Source organism: Daphnia pulicaria, chromosome 11 (genome assembly GCF_021234035.1).
Source record: "Daphnia pulicaria isolate SC F1-1A chromosome 11, SC_F0-13Bv2, whole genome shotgun sequence".
NCBI lineage: Eukaryota > Metazoa > Arthropoda > Branchiopoda > Diplostraca > Daphniidae > Daphnia > Daphnia pulicaria.
Window position 1 is genome coordinate 1183148 of NC_060923.1, and position 23954 is coordinate 1207101.

At 40.1% G+C, this 23954-nt stretch overlaps 2 protein-coding genes across 4 annotated transcripts; both read left to right on the forward strand.

The window, feature by feature from the left end:
• Positions 1–900: 900 nt before the first annotated feature.
• Positions 901–19467, forward strand: LOC124315221 (one cut domain family member 3-like). 2 transcript variants are annotated; one of them, XM_046780746.1, is made up of 4 exons: positions 901–2176; positions 16690–16737; positions 17162–17283; positions 17365–19467. In XM_046780746.1, exons 1-4 carry the CDS (start codon positions 907–909, stop codon positions 17689–17691), a joined length of 1767 nt encoding a protein of 588 aa, XP_046636702.1. In that variant the 5' UTR covers positions 901–906; the 3' UTR covers positions 17692–19467. The 2 variants fall into 2 exon arrangements, with proteins under 2 accessions (XP_046636702.1, XP_046636703.1); XM_046780747.1 differs by having other exon boundaries at positions 17165–17283.
• A 1462-nt stretch (positions 19468–20929) lies between these two features.
• Positions 20930–23724, forward strand: LOC124315390 (UDP-N-acetylglucosamine transporter-like). Of its 2 annotated transcripts, XM_046781043.1 has the most exons (8): positions 20930–21188; positions 21251–21547; positions 21652–21774; positions 21838–22018; positions 22082–22200; positions 22278–22320; positions 22412–22659; positions 23512–23724. In XM_046781043.1, exons 1-8 carry the CDS (start codon positions 21117–21119, stop codon positions 23533–23535), a joined length of 1107 nt encoding a protein of 368 aa, XP_046636999.1. In that variant the 5' UTR covers positions 20930–21116; the 3' UTR covers positions 23536–23724. The 2 variants fall into 2 exon arrangements, with proteins under 2 accessions (XP_046636999.1, XP_046636998.1); XM_046781042.1 differs by lacking the exon at positions 23512–23724 and having other exon boundaries at positions 22412–23050.
• The last annotated feature ends 230 nt before the right edge of the window (positions 23725–23954 follow it).

Below are 23954 nucleotides of genomic sequence, written 5' to 3' on the forward strand. Positions count from 1 at the left end.
GCCGGATTGCAGCCGGATAACAACAATCCAGGAGGAGGTCCATCAGCGTCGTCGGCCAGTAACGGCAACAACAACAGTGAAGCCAATAATCATTTCGATTCCGGTGATCCGGCGTCTGTGCAACAACAACAACACGAGGACAACAACAGCGACCCGCAGGATTTGCGGCTAGTGGTCCGCCATCGCGGGGTAGTGACTAGGCCGTCTCAATTGGACAACAACCAACAGCATCCGCCGGAAGAAAACGACGACGACCTGGTCGACGAGGAGGAAAGTGAATTGATCCAGCACCGGACGGACAGCGACGACGGTGGCGACGACGACGTCCATCCGCACCACCACCACCATCCGCACCACCACCACCACCTCCAACAACATCACCAACAACAACAACACCACCACCACCCACAACACCACCACCCGCAGCAGCAACAGCAGCATCCGGTGGCCGGTGGCGTCGATTCGCCGCTGGGGTCGGCCGATTCCGGTCTGCTCAGTCCCGGCGAATTGAGTCCGTCGCGCGGCCTGACGATGCTGGACGCGGCCGACTACCGGGCCATCCACGCCTCGACCGAGTCCAGCTACCAGACCCTGCAATCGCTGGGCTCGTCGTCGGGCAGCAACAACAACGGCCCAGGAGGTGGCGGAGGAGGATCGTCCAGGATGTCGCCTCATCCGTCGGCCTTTGTCGGAGGAGGAGGCAACAACGGCGGCGGAGGCAATTCCGGCTCTTACGCCACTCTGACGCCACTCCAGCCGCTGCCGCCCATCTCCACCGTCTCGGACAAATTCGCCTACAGCCACCATCCGCAACAACAGCAACAACAACAACAACAGCAGAGCATGCAACAACAGCAGCTGAGTCACCACCACCACCAGCAGCAACAACAGCAGCAACAACTTCAGATGCACCACCACCACCACCACCTGCAACAACACCAGCAACAACACCAACAACATCACCAGCACCACGGCGGCAACAACAACGTGTCCGGCTCGTTCACCGTCATGCAGAACAGCGCCGGATTCGTCGGGCAGATGGGCGGGATGGCCGGGGGGCAGCACGGCGGACCAGGAGGCGGCGGTGGTTACGCCGGAGGCTATTCCGTCGACAAGCTTCCGCCGATGGCCTTGTCACCTCCGCCGCAGCAGCACGGCCACTACGGCCAGCACCACTCGGTGGTGGTGGCCGGACTCCACCAGACGTCGCCGCTGTCGCCGTCGTACGGGACGGGCGGCCACCAGCAGAACAACGGCCTGCACTCGCCCAGCAAATCGCTGGACTCGCCCACCGGTTACGACTACACCATCCGCGGCGGAGGCGGAAGCAGCAACGGATGCCTGGGCCCGGCCCAGCACAGTCCCGGCGGCCCGTTGAGTCCGCAATCGCACAGTTCGCTCCATTCACCTCCGCACGCCGGATACAGCGTCCTGAGTCAAGTGGCCATGAACGGGCTGGCCGGCCCGGGTGGGCCGCTCAGTCCGCCACCTCAGCAACTGTCGCCGCAACAACACGGACATCAGTCCCAGCAGCACGGCGGCCAGCAGCAGATGAGTCCAACACCTCCGCCCGGATTGAGCCTGATGGAACGGATGGAGCGGATGGAGCGGATGAGAGACGCCATGCCACAATCGCCTTCGCCGCCGCTGGGCGTTTCGCTCTCACGCGACGCCATGATCAGTTCCATGGGCGGAGGGACTATCCACCTGGCCAGCTCCAGTCAAATCCACCTGGCCGGCCACTCGCAACAACAACAACAACAACAATTCGGACCGGGCTCGGTGGGTGCGACAGCGTCCAAACATTCACCGCCGTCGTCCATCTCGACCAGCAGTCCCAGCAACGGCGGAGGTGGCGGCGGAGGTGGCGGAGGCGTCGGAGGTGGAGGAGGCGGAGGTGGTGGTAGCAACAACAGCAGCAACAACGGAGCCGAGCTGGAAGAGATCAACACCAAAGAATTGGCGGCCCGGATTTCGGCCGAATTGAAGCGGTACAGCATCCCGCAGGCCATTTTCGCCCAGAGGGTCCTGTGCCGGTCGCAGGGCACCTTGTCCGACCTGCTGCGCAACCCCAAGCCATGGTCGAAGCTCAAATCCGGCCGGGAAACCTTCCGCCGCATGTGGAAGTGGCTCCAAGAACCGGAATTCCAGCGCATGTCGGCACTCCGCTTGGCCGGTAAGTTTCTATTATTATCTTATTATTTTATATTCTCATTTATTATTATTATATACATGTCCAGCAGTTAGGTATATGTGTGTGGTGGGGGTGAGTGAGAGAGACGGGCGAAACCTAACACAAGCGGTTGTCATGGTAACGTCGCCCCACCACCAGAGTTTTCCCTTTTCTGCCCGCGTCTTTTTTGTTTCTGCACGACAACCCAGCCGGCCAAAAGTTGGGAGCTAGAAACAATATATACATGTCCTTGCTGCTGGACTTGTCTATTTTTTTGTGTTTGCTATGCTGGACGCTATAATATGGCGACGGCCTTGTTTGTTTGGGACTCACCTTTCGCCCAAAGTGCTGCTGTTGGTGTGTTTTCTATATAGGTGAAAGAATTCAGTCGCTATGCTGTGCTGGCCGGCCAGCAGCTATAACCAAAGTCTATGAATAGTTGATGATCCGATATATAGGACTAGCTGGTGCTCCTGTCCTGGCCGGCATCACACACACACATATAGAAAGTGTCTATAGAGAGAGAGAGAGTTCAGATTGGTCAGCGAAAGGCCAGCATAGAAAGAGAGAAGTAGATCTATCCGATCAAGATTGGAAAGATATATACACTGATGTATATAGGCTGCTGCTGGGCCACAGCGCTCACTTGATAATATAGTGACGGCCAAGCAAAGCGGAGGAGATCTAACTTGCGTGTGCCCAGCAGTATATATATATAAATTCCGCAGCACCCAGCTCTGAATTGATAATCAAGCACTGCAGAAACGTATATACAACAAAGTCAAGAGAAGATGTGTGTGTTGGCTGGTATATGGGAAAGATTCGATTTATCTTTTATGTCATATTATTTCTATAAAGAAAATGTAAGAAAAGTCTGGTCACTCTTTTTTTCAATATATCTTAAACAACATCTCTTCTTTTTATACCTACGCGGAACTCGTATGTATTATACGCTGATGTGACTTTGAATGATGATTTCTTACATAATGTATTATATACGGGTCCGCGTCGCGCCCGATATAAACTGCCGAGCCACACCCATTTACTATACACACAAAAATGTTTTTAGATATTTAAAAAAAGGGAAATAAATATATGTATAACTATATATATTTTCTTTTAAAAAAAAGGGGTATACATAGATATGGATCGGGTTGCGTAACTTACCTGTCATCATTAGCGTCAGCTGCATTGTTTTAGGTTGATATTCCTGCGCCGTATATACTCTACGTCAGTTTTCTTGTAGTATAGAATCAAATAATATCTAAGATGCATAAGGTAAAAGGGAGGTCGATGTATTTACACAGGTCTTAATATCCTCTCCTTATAATGATTAGCAGTATATTTCTTTAGACCGTCTGATTCTTTCTCCCGTTCGTGTATAGATAGTCTCTACTGCACACACCATCTAATGAAGATCTAGTGTTACTATATAATAGCTTAGATCTAGCCTATATCATCTGTGCTGGGCAGCAGAAAGCCGATGGCTGCTACATATAGCCTACAAATAATACAATATATTTATAAATAAGCTGTCTATATATTTTATCTATTATTTATTGTTTATAAAAACGCATTTCCCCCGTGTTAAAAGACACACAAAGTGATAGAGCGAGGGGCCAGCACTGTGTGTGCTGTGTGTAGAGGTGAACTGTGTGACGATTGCACTACGAGCTTATTCGTTCCCAGCAGCAGCAAAAGAGAAAGAAAAAACCGATCGATAAAATGTGTTCCCCTTGCTACTGCTATGCTGTGTGTGTGTAAGCCCTACACACACACACACACCGAATTTCTCCGCTGTGCTGTTGTTGTATATTTGCTCTACTATCCCCCTTTCTATATACTATAGCTACTACTATATATATATATACCTTTTGTGGAAGTGTGTGTACCTTATAGACGTGGAGTATCTTATCGATCGATATATCCCCTCCCCTTTTCGTCCTATTCATCGAAGAATAAGAAGAAGAAAAAGGAAAAACAACTATATGTAGTTATATTAGAGGTGTACGTACACGAAGCATTAAATTGATTTATATAGACGCCCGACAGCTATATAATACCCGCTTATTATTATATATATTATAAGAGAAGCGCGTGTATATAACGCACATATACCAATAACCATTTAGAGATAAATAATTCCAATAATAGAGAGATCTTTCAATTAAAAATAGGCAATCTAAATAGCCTATACTAAAAATAGGCACATGTCAATTTCCATATCAAATGTAGTAGGCCTATAAATATAATAACTTGCTGCTGCTACATCTCCTTAGAATATTTTTCACGTGAAAGATTTTTTCTTCTCCGGGTTTCTTTTGTCGGACACACACATTCGCTCCCGTCATTGTCTCTGCTCATAATCGAGCTCTAGTATACCCCAGCAAACAAAGTATAGGATATATAGAAAAAAGAATATTTTTCAGCTAAAAGGGGGGGATGTAAAAATATGAAAAAAAGGAGTTTTCTGATGGCGCTGTTTGGTTTTTCTTTTTCGTGCTCATTTGAAAAGGGAGTCGCCTTTTGTTCACCGGTCCGGGAGAAGGGGTAGGGTAGGATAGGGGGGGCTGCAATGGATAGAGAAGTGTGTGTGTAGTTCAATTCACTCCTTTTGTTCCTGGCTCTTTTTATTTTCTCACACAGAAAAGAAACGACAAACTCGTACTCGTCCCTCAATTTTTTTTTGTCTCTGATTTTTTCTCAAGGGTTTCCCCTACCCTTCCTCAACTATATTTATATCTACTACTTGTTTTTTTTTTAAGACTACAGCAGACATTTTGTATAGTAATCGATTGGCGACAACTTTTTTTACAAAAATGTGACATCATATATAAGAATTGCCTAACTTGTTTTAGGCTATATATCCAGGTGTAAATATAAATAAAAAATTGTTCTTGTATAAAAGTGGATATGTTGTGTTGGCCTACAGAAAAAGGGCTATAGCAGCTATATAGCCTCTATATTGGTTGCGTCCTTTATTTATCGGTTGCCATGGCGACCACTATACACAAACCACTATAACCTTTCTACACAACCCCTCTCTTGTGCTGTTGGCCTTTACACATCAGTATATATACTATGTATATTCTTTTTCTTTTCATTTCTTTTTAGATGTGTGTATGCATATATATATATTCTTTTCGATACACAGTGTCGTCCTTATATTTACACAGTGTGCTGCTGCTCGGCGAGAGCGCTGTCTCTTATTTTGTCAGCCGTGCGTGTGCGCTGGGCTGGGCTGCCGTGATGTTATAAGGGAGCCCAGCAGAGTTTTCCAGGGGCCTCCTGGAATATATATCTTTAGTATTTTCTCCATCAGAGAGAATAAAAAAAGGGGAAAAAAAATAAAAGAGTCTCTACTCTTGTACATGTATGAAAACAAGATGGCGGCTGTCGTGTATTATTATTATTATTATACAACATCCCCCTCTCTGTGCTGTTGTATTATATCTGAAATGTAATAACGACCAACTTTAATGCAAATCAACTTTGACAAAATAGAATAGCTCATCTCTCTTATTTATAGGCTACGTAGGCCTATATATCTTTCTAGATTCTTTGTAGGCCATTATACTTTATATTCTGAGAATAGCATTTTCGAATGGCTTCTTGGTATAACGTCATATAACATTGAGAGTTACATCATTCTATATAGTATACATATAAAAGAAACGAGTGAATCAAAACGAGACCCCACACCATCACAGTGATATTTCCTGTATAACATTTAACCGCAAACGTGTGCGGATATATAGAGTCAGATCTCACCCCCCTTGTAGGACCTCACACAGGAAACTTCTAATATAGTTGACTCTCTACAGAAAGTATTGAATTTCCACGAGGTTTTATTCCCTCGGCTTTTTTCTCGCCATGTTTTGCCTACTGCTGCTGTACAGTATATCTAGTGTATGATATTTACCGGTAGGATCAAACCCAGCTATATAACAGCCAGATATACATGGGGAAATATATATCATCTAGGAGCCTGTGCTGTGCGCACATCCAGCAGCAGCAGCACGGGGTGCTGGTGTTTAGATGTGATGCATAATAATAACCTCGATATAGCTGTATGTGTAATATCATATTTGGAAGATGTGTACACATAATATATATATACTATACATATGTCTGTGTGTGTGTGTACATGTCCTAAAAAAAGATGCAAGACGATGATATATCCCCTAGTGTGTCGTATACATTTTCTAGCCAGCATCACCGGTGCGGATTATTTCTTCTGCACAGTCCTATATACAGCAGTAGTATAAGGCCTATACGATCAAAATAAGAAGAAGGTTTTATACAACGTCCGATTTAGCAGCTTAATTATATATATGTAGGCCTATTATTCGCGATACATAAAAATGAATATTTTATTGAAATAGCCTGTATATATTTAATTTCTTGAAAATCAAATCGATTTCAAATTATATTCATTTCCCCGTATATTTTTAATTTCAAAAAAGAAGAAAAAAAAAGAAAAAAAAATTTGGATTGGAGATGAAACGTGCGAGTCGACCGACGATGGAGATCGGCTTTCGCGTCCCCCCTTTTCCTTCTCTCTATATATTTCTTTTCTCTCGTCGTCGTCGTCTCTATCCACAGCATTTCGAAGCCGATTTTCTATTATTTAAACAAGAGAGGGGACGACGAAGAAGAAGAAGTAGAAGAAAAGAAAAGAAGAATGGAACGTTGTGCTGTGGATAAGAGTCGAAACTGCGCTGCTGAAAAGAGAATATAAAGAAGCTGCTGCTATCCTGCATGCTGCTGCTGCTGCTTCTGCTGGGGGATGGATAGAGAGAAAAAAAAAAGTGTCAAGTGGTGTTGGAGATCTGCTGTGCTCTCCTGCTGCTGGGGGAGAAAGAAAAGAAAGAATATAAACTATACAGAAGAGTTTCTTTCTTTTTAAGAGCTCGCGATCGTCCCTCCTCTTTTTTTTTCCCCGGGTTGCTGTATAGTATGTATATATACGCATATTGGGGTGCGTCCTATATAGTATGTGCTATACCGGACTATATAGCCCCGCAACCTATATAAGAGCACATAGAGAGAGGAGTTTGTCGTGTATATTATCACGATGGAGAGACAGTCGAGTCAGCAGCCACAAGCTCAGCACTTTTCTCATCTCTATCGTTTCTAGATATCCAGCGTGGATGTGTGTAGTCTCTCCATTCTATATGTCTCGACATGTTTCTTTGACTCTTTTTTTTCAAAATTGGCGCCATTTTCCCATTTGCAACGATCTGTTTTTCTATAAATTCCAAACTGATCTTTTAGAAAAATCCAAATAGTTAAATCTTTATAGATAAATCGGCTTTATGGTTTATATTAGACTCTGTAGACCCTTAAAAACAAGGGAAAAGAACAAAAAACTAACCTATATAGCCCAGCAGCATGTATATAGGTCTCTTTTTCTAATCATCAAGCTGACAACAGCGAAAACTATATAGCCTACTATACTATAATAAAGGCTCTCAAAAATGTGCACTGCGGGATCACAGATGAGCTTTTTCCTAGATTCTTGATCATCTCCCTTATCTCTACATATAATACTGCGGGGACCACAGATATAGATATATAGATATCTATACAGAAAAACAAACAAAAAGAAAAAAATATGCAAAACAATAGGGAAATTCATGCAGCGCCAGGAGATCATCACGAGCAGCAGCAGATAAATGGGGCACCTCAGCAGCTCTTTCTTTTTTTATTATTATCATATTCTTTTGTGTTTATATTCCAGAGCGCGTCGACTTGTACATTTTTCCTTCTTTTCTTGCTGATGATTATTCATCTTTTTTGATTGCTGTGTCGCCTCATATTATATTCCTCCCCCCACCCCCCACGCGCGGTTATATTGTAATAATACTCACGAAACAAACAACGTGCAGGGACAATCATTTGTTGTTTTTTGATCGCCTTCGTGCTGATGCCACAGCAGTTATCTATCAGCACAGTCCCAATATATTTTTATTATCTAAACCATCTCTCTCGATATGTTGAAATGATACATGCTCATTAAAAAATAATATAAACGAAAACGCACAGCGGAAATGATTGGGTGATGCGCGCAGTTTATTCAGCATTTTGAAATTTGAAAAAAAGACCCGCGAAACGTGGATAGAATTTGAATTCTTTAAAAATAAACTTATTTAATACAGCAAGGGAATTTGCATCATTCATAAAAGATGAGGGGCTCAAGGTGATGTAATAACAACAAAGACGGTTTGAATTTGGTAATAGAAAGGCGCCAGGACTCTGCGCGGCACATGTGACCATCTGCCGGCGAGTTGCGTCACACATACAAGAGAGGGGGAGCATGCAGCAGAGTCCGAATGATAAAAAAACAAACCCAAAATGAATAATTGAAAGTTTCTACAACGACTTTGATGACGCGGAATCTAACCCCCCCCCCCCCTTTTTCCTTCTAATAATAATACACACATATTCCTCTACACACTCAAGTGTGTATACATAACCAGCTGTTCATAATGCGTGTTACATATATAAAGGGGCCTTCATTGTATATTATGAGCTCAGCACACAACAATTCATTAACAATTATTTATTTATATAAATCCCGTATGTATATAAAATCACCCCCAACTGACGAAACAACAAAAATGGTGGGTCCGCACTCGTTTGAAACTTTCCCTTGTCTTATATATAATAACATGCGCCGGCGCCATTAGGCTAGTATACATAAAATAAAGAGCAGGTGAGAAAATATTTCAACATGCACAGCGCAACAGAGCCTGCTGTGTGCTCTCTATCTATATATCTGCTGCTCTCCCTTTGCTCTGTCAATGTTCTATATATGATGGCCAGGTGATGCGATTAGATAAGATTTAAAATTTAAATGAATCGCATATAATTTAACTGAACTATAAATTATATATTACCGCTTTTGTTGGATGTGCATAGTCTCAATATTGCGCTTAAATTAGACGCTATGCAAATGGCTGTGGGCGTGGTCGTCATCATCAGCCCAACAGACGCCATATAATGGAGGATAGTTATGTACACGTAGCCTATATAGTAAATATTAGATAATATATAGCTTAGATGTGTACATATATATAGCCTTGCCGTGTCGGGGGCTCGCCCACTACATCAATAATAACACCCACGTTTGATAATAATATATTCTAGGAAATTTCGTTAATGTTATTAGACTCTTTTATTTCCCTTGGACTAACACAGTGGACCCCTATATGCTGAGCACTGATATAGATGAGCTAACAAGATAGTATCCTTCCTCTCCACTTCCTCCTCTTCTTCTTCTCCGTACATAAAAGATATGAAATCTCAAATATATATACAAATCGCCGGTTATATTCTATACTATAAACTATAAAGCTGTTTAGAGAGAATAGAATAGAAGCCAGAAACGGAAATGAGGGTACCAAAACTATTGTATAAAATATAGACGTAGTCCCTGTCCGCAGGCTATACATGTGAAAATATTAGACACAGTTGTATGGCTTACTTATACTATATCAAGTAGACATAGATATAATTGACGTAGAGCGCATTCAAGTTATGTGAACCATTTATAATAAATAAAAAGGGAACTGATTTTTTAAAAGAGAAAAAATTTTCCGCTTATTAGCTGATATAGTTATATAGTCCGACATTTTTAAAAAAGATTGGCATGCTGGAATGTCTAGATTTCAATCGGGCCATTTGTTAGACATATATTGCGCTTCAATAGAGACATATGTGCATGTATATAGTATCTAACCAATCACAGCCCAGCATGGCATCAACCAAGTCCTTTTACACAATATGTTTCGCTCAATCAAGCACAGTCGACGATTTTCTGATTTTTTTTTCTCCATAAATATATAAATGTAACTCCCCCCATCTTATTATATCATTCATCCCCGTCGGCCAATTTTCTCCGGTTCAATCGATTCGATTCGCGCGGGGCCAATTAGGTAAACGAGTGTATAGAACCCCCACCCCCCCTCGCTATATACTGCTGCTGGACTATTCATCTATGCTGGAGCGTTTTTGAGAGTCTACAATTGAAAAAATGTTGAAAATTGGAAATAAGAATAAAATGTGAATTATTATCATAAATAGAAATGGGAAGATCCGGGCCCCTATATTATTATAGTATATAATAAATATTTTTGAAATTGATCACATCATCTGATTTGTAGAATGGATTCAAGCTATAGGAAGAAATCATTTTTCCCCTTTTTCAATTAGCTTGAAATATATATGTGTATAATATTTTCTTTTCAAATATTTATATAAAAAAAGGGGGTGAAGAATGGATAGATATACGTCTCAGGTACATAATAAGACGTGCTGAAATTCGACCATTATACACACCGATGATTGGAAAAAAGTTGGGTCTAGATAAATTTTTTCCTGGGGGTTGAATAATAATAATAAAAAAAAGGCGAGATAATAATCGTGACGATAAGAGATTGATGTGAAAATGCATGTCAAATGAAGCGGGAAAACCTCTCGCGGAGCTGAGGTTCCCTCCTTGATTATTATTATTATAAGGACAGCAGCAGCATCCAGCAGCAGCCGATTTTCTATATATGTATTATGGGAAGAAGAAGAAGAAGGTCTAGCTCTATATTGGATGACTCCATCATCGTTTCGTTCGTTGCTGGCGTTTCTATTGTATACCTCCCCAGGAGATGAAAAGTGCCCTCTCCCTTATATATGTAGCTGTCTATTGAAAAGGGAGAGAGTCGAAATCATTCTTGCAAGCAAACGAACGATGCGACATCTTCTTCTCTGAAAAAGGAGATGACGCACAATTAAGCTTTACACAAGCAGACACACCCCGCCCAAACTGGATTGCCAATTTCGATATAACGACAGCACAGCAGCACCCATAGCAGCCAATGTATAAATATGGGAAAGACATGTGCATACTCACCCTATAGATTTGAATGGCATCAACAATTAATATAATTTCGTGTTAAACATTTATAGAACACTTATATAATACTCGTAATAAAAATAAATGCATCAGTGATTTTGCATCATATAGATATTCATCAGTGATGCATATATTTATAAATAACTGTATATACCACAATATATTTAAAAAGATCATCTATAAACAATAGCGGCCAACATACAGCATATTGCTGGGTCGGATTTATAAGGCGTCAAATATTAAACATATCTCCTGTCCTGCTGCTGCTGCTGCTGTTCAAATGGCGTATTGACACGTTACAAGGAAATAGCCTTTTCGTATATAGGACCCTGCGCTGTCACACTGTATAGTGCTGTATTATAATAACAAGAAATAAAAGAAGAAAAAAGGAAAAAGCTTTTTGCTGCCCTCCCTGGCGGCGAGCATCTACCTATACTCTTTTTATATACGTATCCTAAATCGAACCCATGCAAACTGTGTATATGTAGGCTATACTATATCAAAGAGGGCCTGCTATATTATATATACTAAATACAGAAAATGTGTCTCATTTCTTTCGGCAAGTGCTGATTTCACACATGCAGAGTATTTAATATCCAACTGCTGCGCGTATATATAATATTACGGCTGTATAACAAAGGATGTGTATTATAAGACCGCGACTATATCAACTGTGTCTGCATATACGTATAATAATGCCAGAGACTATTTAATATACATACGGCCATCACACATGTCCGAATTGGACGGTTGGTCAAAAGTTGGATCGAGTTCCCCATCTAAGCAACGTCCGGCTGTTAGATTGTGATGCACATCAAACGAAAGGCTGTATATATATATAATATATATTACTATATAGCTTCATCAGCAGCCATCATGTGATGAGCTGCAATATTAGACTGTGTGGTGGACATGCGAAAATCGCATCGTCAGTTTATATTTCATCGGCACAGGCCGCATGATTATTATTACGTGATGGCGACTATAATATATATTTATTTTTCTTGTTTCTAAAATATTTTTAGGAATTTCTAGACATGTCAATGATCTATGCTACTCCAATTGGGCTAATAAAGGGAGTTTTCTTTTCGAATTCCATCGGATAGTATTTGTAGGCCTATTGCAGATCTATAGTAGCCTACTGTAGCCTATATTAGACACAACATAAAAGAAACTATAAGAAATCTAAGACTTTGGGTTAGATGCTACCTATTTTCTCGTATATAAAAAGCTTATTCGAGGACTATAAAGCCTTTTTCTTCACAGACAGAGCAGTAACCTATACATTTGAGCTTAACCAAGGGTCAAGGTAAAAGGAGAAAGTGTATTGGGTATATAGCAGCTGTATATATATAGAAGAAATAAAGGAGTCTATTGTTATATACTGCGGCCTACTGCTGGTACATAGAGAATCCCAGAAAACCGTTGACTCTGGCTGATATTGGACAATGTGTATATAACTCTACATCTTCTTGACTTGGTGAATAATATATACAAATCCTTTTGCTGAGGCTTTAACGGGGTCGAAAGAAATCAAACAAATATCATTCACCTTTTGAAAGAATTTTCCATTCCATTACATCATGTTGTGCAGTCCACGTCCATATTATAGTTACGTAATATGATCGTGCTGGTCGTCCTTTTTATTTGGGCAGCAGCATATAATGTCATTACAAAACAGTTGGGGCTTGATATAAATTCTGCGCAGCTGCTCCCGCGTTTTATAAAGAGAAACGGACTCTATAGCACAGGAGCAGATTGGGGCTCAAACCTCATTATATAACGTATGTATATGTGTGTATTATAAGTAGCTAATCTAGCCCAGTCTCTCTCTCTCTTTATATAAAGCTGCGCTAACACCCCAGCATTTAATAGAAAGAGTAGACAGGACAGCAGTAGCATTTTCATATACAAAGTCTGCTGCTGCTGCTGAGAAAGTGGACCTTATACATTTCCTCCAACGGGATTGGCTAAATGAAAAGAGGGGGGGGGGAAGCAGGGCAAACGAGTGTGCTGGGATGGGGAGCAGACCGAAAGTTCCGCGTGGATTGAGAACCAGCAGTGGCGGAATAAGCCGAGCGCGAATATATATATATCTAAAACCTCCAAAGGCTTTATAAACAGCAGCACACAGCACATGCACATCATATTACGTGTGTAATATACTATATTATAGCCGGCCCTTGTACATTATATACAAGTTGAAGGCACTATATGTTCAGGAGGTCGTGATCTAGTCATGCAAAAACATACAATAGATTTCCCTATTATAATATAATAGACGACAGAACAACAGCAGCAATCTATTTTATACGTATATGTTGATGTCTATATTCTTTGTCTTTCTGATTATTATTGTGTCATGATTATATTTACGTTATGTATTTGATGGAAAAAATTCTAATTTTGAAATAGATTGAGACAAACTTTCGGGAAATGAAGATGTATGTTGAAAAACAAAGTCATTCACGTCTCTATCAATCACAAAAGTTCAGAGGCAAATGTGGCGTGCAAACAGAGCCTATATGAAACTTGTCCATATTTTTTGATCAGATCCAAAAGTATATAATAAGATTTTTCGATGAAAATAATATCTCGATGTATATAGTATGGGATTATATATAAATATAAAAGATAGAGAAAATAGAACGCGGACATTGTTTTTGAATGGCTTATATACATATAGCCGGACGTCGGCAGTCTGCCCAGTCTATATAGTTATTCCCCTTTTCTTATATTCTGTGTGCATAACGAGATGCTAACGACAACCCCTATAGCTTATATTCCTCCCCTCTCTTCACCCTATATATAATAACCACACCCATCGTCCTATTGGCTATGTTGAGCATCTCCCCCTTTTCTCCCCTCGCTCTTTCCTTATTCCCAGCACACATCTAATGGGCAGGCCGGCGGTTATTTGCGAGCGTCGTCTTGTCTAAAAAGTAGAAGAGAGGACACTCCCTTTTTCTTCGCGGGAATTGTCCGTCTTACAGCAGCGACACTTCTTTTTTTCTTTATTCTATACGTCTCAAACGCGGCCAAGGTGCTGCTGCTGCTGCTGTGGCTGCTCCATATAGCAAAAGGTTTTTCCCACTTAACTTTTCGGCGGTTTGGCACACGACAGCACACTCTTCGTCTATCGCCTGGCGACAGAATAAACGGGCCATATGCACACTGTCCAGCTGTGTGTATGTATATATATATATCTATAAAGACGGCCTGGCCAGTCATGGCGTGCCGCATACTACTCCTTACTACTATACTCTAATACATTGGACAAGGGACACATCAACTGTTTTCGGCCCTTTTTCTCCATAGCCAAAGGAAATAAAATCAAGAATTTTTTTTTTTTCTCTTTTTCTTACTATTATAGACTGGGCCTGGCCCCACCCTTCCATGTATCGATCGCCATCTTCTTTCTTTTTTTCTATAAACTCGGAAGAGGCAACTAATGACGGAATCGTCGACTATTTTTTTAGAATTCAGGAAATTCATTTTTTATTGTTGGTTTTTTTTTGTTGTTGTTGTAGGCCAAACTGGACGCGTGTCTAAGTGGCCTAAACGCGTGGGCGTCAAGTGTGTGTGTCCTCCTCCGAAAACAATTTGGCATCGCTGTAAAATCCAGGAAATTCAGAGATGCTGAAAAAAAAATAAATAATAAGGGACAACCAAAAAACACAAAATTTGAAATTTATTCCGAGAGGGGGGAGGAGGGAAACGTTCAGGGGCGGCCATTTAGCCTGGAGGCGCGGGCGCTATACATCTACGAGAGAAAAGGGTGTGTGGAGAACGCGAGGGGAGAGAGGGGAGGGGATATGAGAAAATCCCGCGTTTACTAGTTCGTTTAAACGGATGTCCCCAGTGAACATCACTCGTTCGTATCCTCGTAGAGTCTCTCATGCGTCATCTTCTTCTCCCCCCCTTTTCCCTATATAACGTTTAGTTCTTCATTATCTTCATAAGTTAATAACTTCGTCATCATCCATTTTTGGCCAGGCGCCATCTTTGAAATAGATTTTCCCTCCTCGTTTTTTTCTTCTTCTCTTTCTCGCCGTCCGTTATGTACCTCAGATTGGGGGACGAGAATGATTTTCATTTTTCCGCAACACTTGACGCAATAGCATTAACAAAATGTTCTTTTAAATGCTCCCAGCATCGCGGCCAATACCAGCAAATTTGGGTCCCACTGGAATGTCATTTATAACGAAATTATTCAGGAGATATCTCTCTGGCGATTAAAATGAAAAAAGTTAATCCTTTTTTTAACTCTAATATTTCCAGAAAATTTATAATTTGACATTGATTTTGGGCAGCAGCATCACTTGACCCGCGTTTTTTGAATCCAAATATCCTGTGGACTATTTTTTTAATGATGGCCTCGACATTTCCCCCATTTGGACGTGTGAAGAGAAGCTGCTGGGGTGTGGAATGAAAATAAAAAAAGGGATCGAGACTAATTAACGATCATTAGCGAAAACACTCGTGAATTCTCTTCTTCTTGTGGCTCTGCTGCGTTTTCCGATATTAAACAACACACGCAGAATGGGTGATGATGGGTGGTGGGAAGATAGGATAACAAATCTAAAAGAAATGGATTTCTATATATTTTTCAACGGGAAAAGGAAACGATGTCGTGGGGTTTGACATGCCCAAGCAATTATAGACGCACGGCGTCTATATTTCGATTAGATTTATATGGGAAATATTTTATATAAATGACTGTCGTGTATGTAAAAGGGCGTGACGAGTGTGTCTAAATACACCCCGACAGTCATCCGATCGTTTGTTACACACAAGTGACGATCTGCGTGATCGGACGAGCGTGAAATCTCTTCTCTTTTTTATTCACGATAATAAAACGCATGTGCTGGTAGAAAATGGCGCGGAAAGTTGGGCAAACTTCTGGAAATTAACGGGACACGGGCCAGCAGCAGCACTCGACATTGTGAGCAGAGTTACAAACATAATAATGGTGTGAAATAAACTTCCGTGAAGAGCTTCAAACGAGCGTGACCTATATGCGCCGAACTTTCGATTTTAAATCGCCAGATAACGAGTAGATCTATCGATAGATGGCGCTGATGTCTGCAAATGACATTGTCTCTACAAACTCCATTTCTTTTTCGACTTTTTTCCCCTTACACATTATACGATGTGTGAACTGTACCTATATACCTCAAACACTGGGGGGTGGGGGTGAGGGAGGACAAGGAATTCAATTTAGTCGTCAGACAAATCCCCAAACCCCGGTGGGTCGCTGTTGGTTTCCGACTTTCTTTGATGACAGCAGAGAAAGGAATGGATGTAGCCCTATATATCTAATACAAGGGGCGATTGGCTGAGCTCCTCTATATAACATAAGCCACTCTAATATTGGCCACTCTATAGTCTGTGCCACGTAACTCCTATTGCAGCATCGATTGCGATCGCCACTAGACTAACCAATGTCTGATCAAATTGAATTTGTATCAAAGAAGAAGAAAAATATTTATTTAGATTACATTATATAATAGGCTCTCTATTTAAAGAACAGTCACGTGTCTCTATATTTTGAATTTCTCTTTGAAAATAATTTCAATTTGATTATTTTTTTTTCTATTTCCAGTTGGAGGACATGCCCAGCAACACACGCCGCCGTTCGGGGAGCCACCCAGTAAGTTGACATTTCATTTTCAGAGTTGTTCATGTTGTGTCATGTAATATTTAAAAAAAGCTGGGGTTGAAACGGGTTGAAATTCGACGATCTGCGCTTGGATATTCGCTGGGTAACGCCCAATCAAGTTTCCATGGCCGTCGAAAAAAGGGGTTCCCGGAGTGATCAAACTGTCAAAATGCATCAAAAATCCGTCACGAAATGAAGAGCGACATAATGCGCTTGTCATATGCGGAGGGATACACATCCATCGCTAGTAGGTTTTGTTTCACGCGCAAAAAGAGAATTTTGAAACACTCAGCGCCATCTAGCGGTCGACAAACTAAGCTCTTACTGATTTGGCGCCAATAGAAAAAAACATTTGAATTGAACGGAATGGAATATAAAACTAATAATTATAATAATTTCTTTTGTGTTTTATCAGCAGTTGCAGTTGTTTGCAAGCGCAAAGAAGAGCAACCACCGCCACCGGAGCAACCATCACCAAAGAAGCCTCGTCTGGTTTTTACCGATTTGCAACGGCGAACACTCCAGGCCATTTTCAAAGTAAAATATATTGGATTTTTAAAACAATTTGAATGAATTATTAATTGCCAATTGAATTTTTGGTTTAATAATAAAAAAAAGGAAACGAAACGACCGTCTAAAGAAATGCAAGTGACGATAGCCAAGCAATTGGGGTTGGAGCCGACGACGGTGGGCAATTTCTTCATGAACGCCCGGCGTCGCTCGATGGACAAGTGGAAAGACGAGGACGGTGGGGCCAAATCGCCGGGCACGAGCAGCATGGGCGACGTGGACGGCTGCGACGTCGACGGGGCCGGCTCGGTCAGCATGTGCGGCAGCCCGTCGCCGGCCTCGTCGCCCACCGGGGCCGGCGGCGGCGACCCGCACGGCGGTCACGTCATCAGTCACGGATCCCTGCACCACTCGCTGGCCACCGACGCCTTATGACAACAACAGAACCAGCACCACCTGATCGCATTCGGCCAGTAACAAGTTACAAAAAAAAAACATTTTCAAACAAATTAATAATAAATATACCCCCTCAACTTCCCAAACAAAAAACCAAACATATGGACACACACCGACGGCTACCTCGACGTTCAAATAAGCTCCCCTCTCATCTCTGCTCCCAATGAAAAACTTGCGCGGGAAAAACAAAATAACGTTCAAATATTTTCTAGTCGTGAAACCTAAAAGAAACCAACCGAGTCAAAAAGCCGTTGAGGTTTCAAACTTATCAACTGAATGATCTCTCTCGCTATTAGATTTAACGATGATATCAATACTGCTGCAAAAGAAAGAAAAACAAGTGCTAGTCAAAATGAATGCAAAATGATTTTTGTGTTTTTTACCCCACGAAAATTTCATTTTCCCGCCATTTCGTCATTTGCATTCTATCAAACACGAGTTCTTTTTTTAAAAAATCCTGCATTCCACACATCAATAGTCGAAAGGTGCCGGCCCTAATTATAATCATTTACCAGTGATCTCATGTCGAATGGTATATCAATTCGCCCACATCTTTAGTCATTCCGAACAACAAACAAAAAAAAAGAAATAACAATTTGATCTCTTAATATCTAAACCATTCCATATAATAAATTGAATAGTCATTTTTCATTATTATTATCGATCCTCCCCAGTCCAAACCCCCTTCTATACATAAACAAATTAAGGAAACCCGTGCGTGTGCTGTGCTGTGTGTTGTGTGTGTTTTGGGGGTATGTCACAATCGCTCAAGGATCGTGCGCGTCCACACAAAAAAAAAACGATTTCGGGGAGATTCACGAAAAGAAATGAGAACAAAAAAGTTATTTCGCGTCAAATTCAAAAATTGAAAAAATTCAAGTCTAAATTATATACAGGCCTATATATTACTGTATGCCGTATATATCGTGCTGAGCAGAAGAGCGACCAACCGGAGAATGGGGGAAGAAAAAACCATCACAAAATTTGAAAAAAAAAATAGTCCATATGATATAATATATAGCCTCTAGTCCTTAATATATATTATATAAACTCTTGTCAGCCAGTTTTATATAATAGACCTAAAAATCTATAAGTCGGCGATTGATGGCAAAGAAAAATGGCAGCCGTTCGTCTCTCCCGAGAACTCCCGCGGGTTGATATAAATATAAATATACATTCGTTTTTTTTTTTAAATTAAAAGAAACACACACACCCACACACACACCCACCTGGTCTTAATATATATATATATAATCGAGATTATCCTCCACATCACATCATCATTAGATAATCTATTGCTCCCCCCACCACCACCACCTTTTTCGACAACACACATCACTCTAAAAAAATCATCACTCGTGTCTATGTGTATAACTAATAATCCCGATCATTTTTTGATTCGCGCCGATTTTTCATTTGAAAAAAAAAAGGCGGGAAGCCGGCGTATGTATGAATTGTGCAGTGTATTCAAAATAACTTCTCTCTATAGTTTAATTTCCCCGAGAAAATAATGCGGTATTATTCAATTATAATAGCCTTTCCCTGTTCGAATCAAACACGCTCTTTTCTCTTCTTCTTATTTCTTCTTTTTCGTTTCATTTCCTTTTGTATACAAAAACCCAAATATTTCCCATCGGTGCGTGTCCGTGGCTATATATTTCTCGTCGCATTCCATCATGTACATTTTTACAAGAAAAACAAAAATTTCGATTTAGAAAAAAAAAAAAAAAAAAAAAAAAATTCCCGACCGGTCACGAAAACAAATTTTTTTTTGAACAAACGCCATTTTTTTTTAAATATTTTCCAATTCGTTTTTTTTTTCGCGCCAAAAGAACAAAAATTCAACATATTACTTAAAGCGGAAAAAGTAAAAGAAAAGTCGTCGTGTTAAGCGATATCTCGCCGATATTATTAGGATTCACGCTGCCATCATTAATGAAAATGAAAAATTAATACGGAGAAGGAAAAAGAAAAAAGTACTCATTTCATTTACATAGTCAAAACGTGTCGATTTCGTCTCTCTCTCGTTCTTATTCTATCTATATTCGTTTCGGTTTTCAATTCTTATCACGACCTGATCACGCAATGAAAAAAAATTCCCTTTTCGAAAAACAAAATTTGTTTCCCGTTTCATTTTCACGACACACACTGTCACAGCAAAAATCAATAAAAAGAAATTGTGTATGATTTGTTTCGTGACAAAAAAATATTTCAAATGTGAGCACGCGTCCCTCTTGAACAATTCTATATACCAACTCTAGTCCCATATTATTATGTCATCTGATGTTATGTTTTTATATCTACATACCGTTTGAACGGTACGTACATTTCTTCTTTTGTTTTTCAACATCAATGACAAAAAAAAAGGAAAAACAAAAATGTTTTTTTTAAACGTAATTCAGTTTGTTTGTGTGATTGTTTGAATTTGCAGAGAGCGTTGAGAAATTTGTACGTGCCGTGTGTGTGTGTGTGTGCGTTGGCCGCTCGGATGTTTTTAACATTTCCGGTCAACCAAAAGTCATTTATGCAAACAAAAAAAAAATGTTGTTTTGATATTATTGATGATATGACGCTGATGCTATGGTACTTACATAACTTCTTTTTCTAGTCCGTACGTGTGTGTGTTGTTCCCACCTCTCATTATATACTTAAGACATCAACCAAACCCAAAAAAGCATCACAATATTGTACTTTGTAACTCTCTTGTAATTCTCTCTCTTTCTCCCTTCGTTCATTGGTTCTCAATTCGCCCTCCTATTAAATCCCCCCCTCCCTCTGTTGGATGACTTAAACCTACTTAATAAAGCTCTCTCCACGCATCATCGCACATTTAATATTCACGTGCAGCTCACATAGTATTCAATCGTTCTTTATACATTATTATAACAAAACAAACAACAAAAGAAGAAAAAAAAAACCGCGTCCTCGAACAATTTCAAATTATTCTGCTCCCCTCTTATATTACACGACCGGTTCTATTTCACGATTAATGAGGTGCAGAATAATATAGTTTTCCTGCCGTAAATATACGTATACTATTCCGTCGCATAATCGGACGTAAAAACTCTTATTAGACGACACACATCACACTTATGTAGGCACTAGGCAGGGGAGACTTGAGCGAAAGTTAGTTGATCCCGCAATTTAGGTTTGCGGGATGTCACTCCGCATCCCGCAGTTCAGGCAAGTCTATCGAACAAAATGTGGGAAACGGCTGCGTAAATGTGAATACAAAAGGCTGTTTCTAGCAGCTCACGTTTTTTTTAATGACGTATCACGTTATTCACGTATGCCCTAAAGCTTGTAAACATTAAGAAACAAAGCATACTCTCTCACTCTCAGAGTCTCAGTGCAACTGCCAACTCAGCAAATATTTCAAAATTATGTGAAAAAGAACTTAAATCATGGAGAAGCACAGCACAATGTTAGGACAGAATACCTTAAGATATTTTAGTTTGTTCATATTGACTTTACAGGTATAAATTCAATAAATTGTCTATTATAACTGTAGTAATTATATATTCATTTCTCATTTCAGACCACTGTGACAGTACTGGCCATGCGCTATTCTCGCAAACAGACAGAAGGAGGGAAAGAGTTATACATCGCCACTACTTTGATTCTTGTTTCAGAGTTAATCAAATTTGCATTCTGTCTGATTCTGCTCCTCGTCCAGAAATCTTGCTCAGTGAAACACCTTTTCAAAGCGTTAGTGTCTGAAGTTATTTACAAGCCATCTGAAACCGCCAAACTTGCCATTCCTAGTTCATTGTACACAATTCAAAACAACTTGATTTTGTTGGCACTGTCCTCCCTTGATGCAGCAACTTTTCAAGTATGTGGTTTGATGTAAAATTTTCTATTTTTATCTTCTGTTAGATGAAATGACAGATTATTTATTATTAATTGCAGTATCAATTAATTCTTTAATTTGGACAGGTTACTTATCAATTGAAAATTTTGACTACAGCCTTTTTTTCTGTGTTGCTACTACGCAAAGAAATTAAGGCATTTCAATGGTTGGCTCTCTTAATTTTAATGGGTGGTGTTGTGCTTGTTCAGGTTTGTAGTTATATCCAGTATATTTTACATTTATTTTTAAACCTTTATTTCTTTTTTCTATAGTTCCCCTCTGATGGGAAACAAACAGAAGCTAACAAAGCTTTAAGCAACCCGCACAAACATTTGATTGGTATGTTAGCAGTAATTGCCTCATCTCTATCAAGTGGATTTGCTGGTGTCTACTATGAGAAACTCTTAAAGGAAAGTGCTCAGCCATCTGTAATCATCCGAAATATTCAGCTGGGTTAGAAATAATAGTCTTATAACTACATTCATTTGAATGTATCCTAAATTTCTTATTCTCTAGGAATTTTTTCAATTGTTTTTGGAGCTGCTGGAGTTATTATAAACGATTGGGAGAAAGTAGCCCAGCGTGGGTTTTTCGATGGATACACTCCTGTCGTTTGGCTCGTTATTATGCTCCAGGTATGATCCAATTAGCAAATTGTTTACCTTTCAATATATATTTTTTCATCCCATTATTACTTCCCTAAATTACACAGGCAATGGGTGGTTTGGTTGTAGCGGCTGTTATCAAATATGCTGGTAAGATATTTCCCCATATAATTCCCACTGTTAATAATTTTTAGTTTATATTTTCAATGTCCTAATCGTCTTTGACTTTTCTTTTCTTTAGACAACATTTTAAAAGGCTTTGCGACGTCCGTCTCTATCATTTTATCTTGTCTCTGTTCCTACGTCTTCCTCCACGACTTAAATCTAGATTTGACCTTTGTTCTTGGAACCGGACTAGTCATCCTGGCAACTTTTATATACGGAATTCAGTCACATCCTGCGCCATTCGTTAGCAGTAGTAGCAGCACAAATAGTACCCTCGTCGATGAAGACGAAAGCGATGATATTAGTCGTTCGTCGTACGTCAAGGTAAATAACGATCGAACTTATCAAAAGCTTTCCAGCACAATTTAAACCTCGTCCAGTCGGATTTCTATGTATGGTTGCCGCTAAAGTGTTCGTTTACAGTACGTCCCCTTTGTTATTTAATTATTTAATTGAACTTGCTTAGCTCGTAAAGCTCAAACCAAGCCCTCGATTTTTCACATCTGATTCCCTGTTTGTGGTATTATTGTAACGTTTTTTTTAAATCTAAAAATTCGGATTTGTTTATAGTAAGTCCCTTCCCTCCACATCAAAAGTATTTGTATTTTTTTTTCCTTTTTTAAGTTTTGTCTTAGTTGATTTTTTTTTGCGATTAATGCAATAAATGTTTAGTTTAAATTCCACCTAAGCTAATTATCTTAGAAACATATTTGAACTAAATTTGTTTCCACTAAGTGGGTTTTAAATTATTTCTTTATCGAACCTGAAAAATGTAATAATTTTGTTTTCTGTTGCGATAGCGCTAAAAAGTAAAAAGAACTCGTGAATCTAATGAATGAATGAGTGGGTATAACGCGGTGGCACCAATATTAATTGATGAGTTATCAAATAGTTCATATCTGTAATTCACGTATTATTTTCCTGGCTATTCCGCGTATTTCCTACCAGTTTTTTTTTTCGGGTTCACGCAACCTTTTTTAACTAACCCAAAATCCATACTCTCATTATTCCGATCCAAAATTTTTTCACGAAATCACTTCATCCGTAAAAAAGGCTTTGGCACAACACATCAACATCATACATGTTGTCGATGATTTCCGTTGAGTACCTACTCCCCTATCAACGCCGTTGGTCTTTGGACAAATTTGAATTCCTCATATTATTTTTATTCACTAGGTTGAGAAACCCAAAATGTTATGATGTTTGACAAGTGCGGCATCAACGCGATCCACAATCAGCCAACGCCTTAGTCGAACAATTCGCCGCTAATTGGTGCAAAGTACGGTAGTCTTTACTTAATCTATCTATTGAAATTTTATCGAACAACTTCTGGTTAGCTTTAAATTAATGACAATAAAATGGGGATATTTTAAAGGAGAAAGAGCTTATATTGTTACCAAGTTCAAGAATTCGATGGAAAGTGAAATGTTGTTTCCTTTTGTCAAAACTCGCGGAAGAGAAATGAGCTGTGAATGAAAGCTGTCTTCTTAGCTTCCAAAGGTTGGGATAAGTCTACCATTCGAAGGCGGATGAATGATGTGAAATTGAGACCCTCTCTGGCTGGCCTGAGTTAACTAGAACGCTGAATAAAAGACCTGTGACCTTATTCTTAGAAGAAA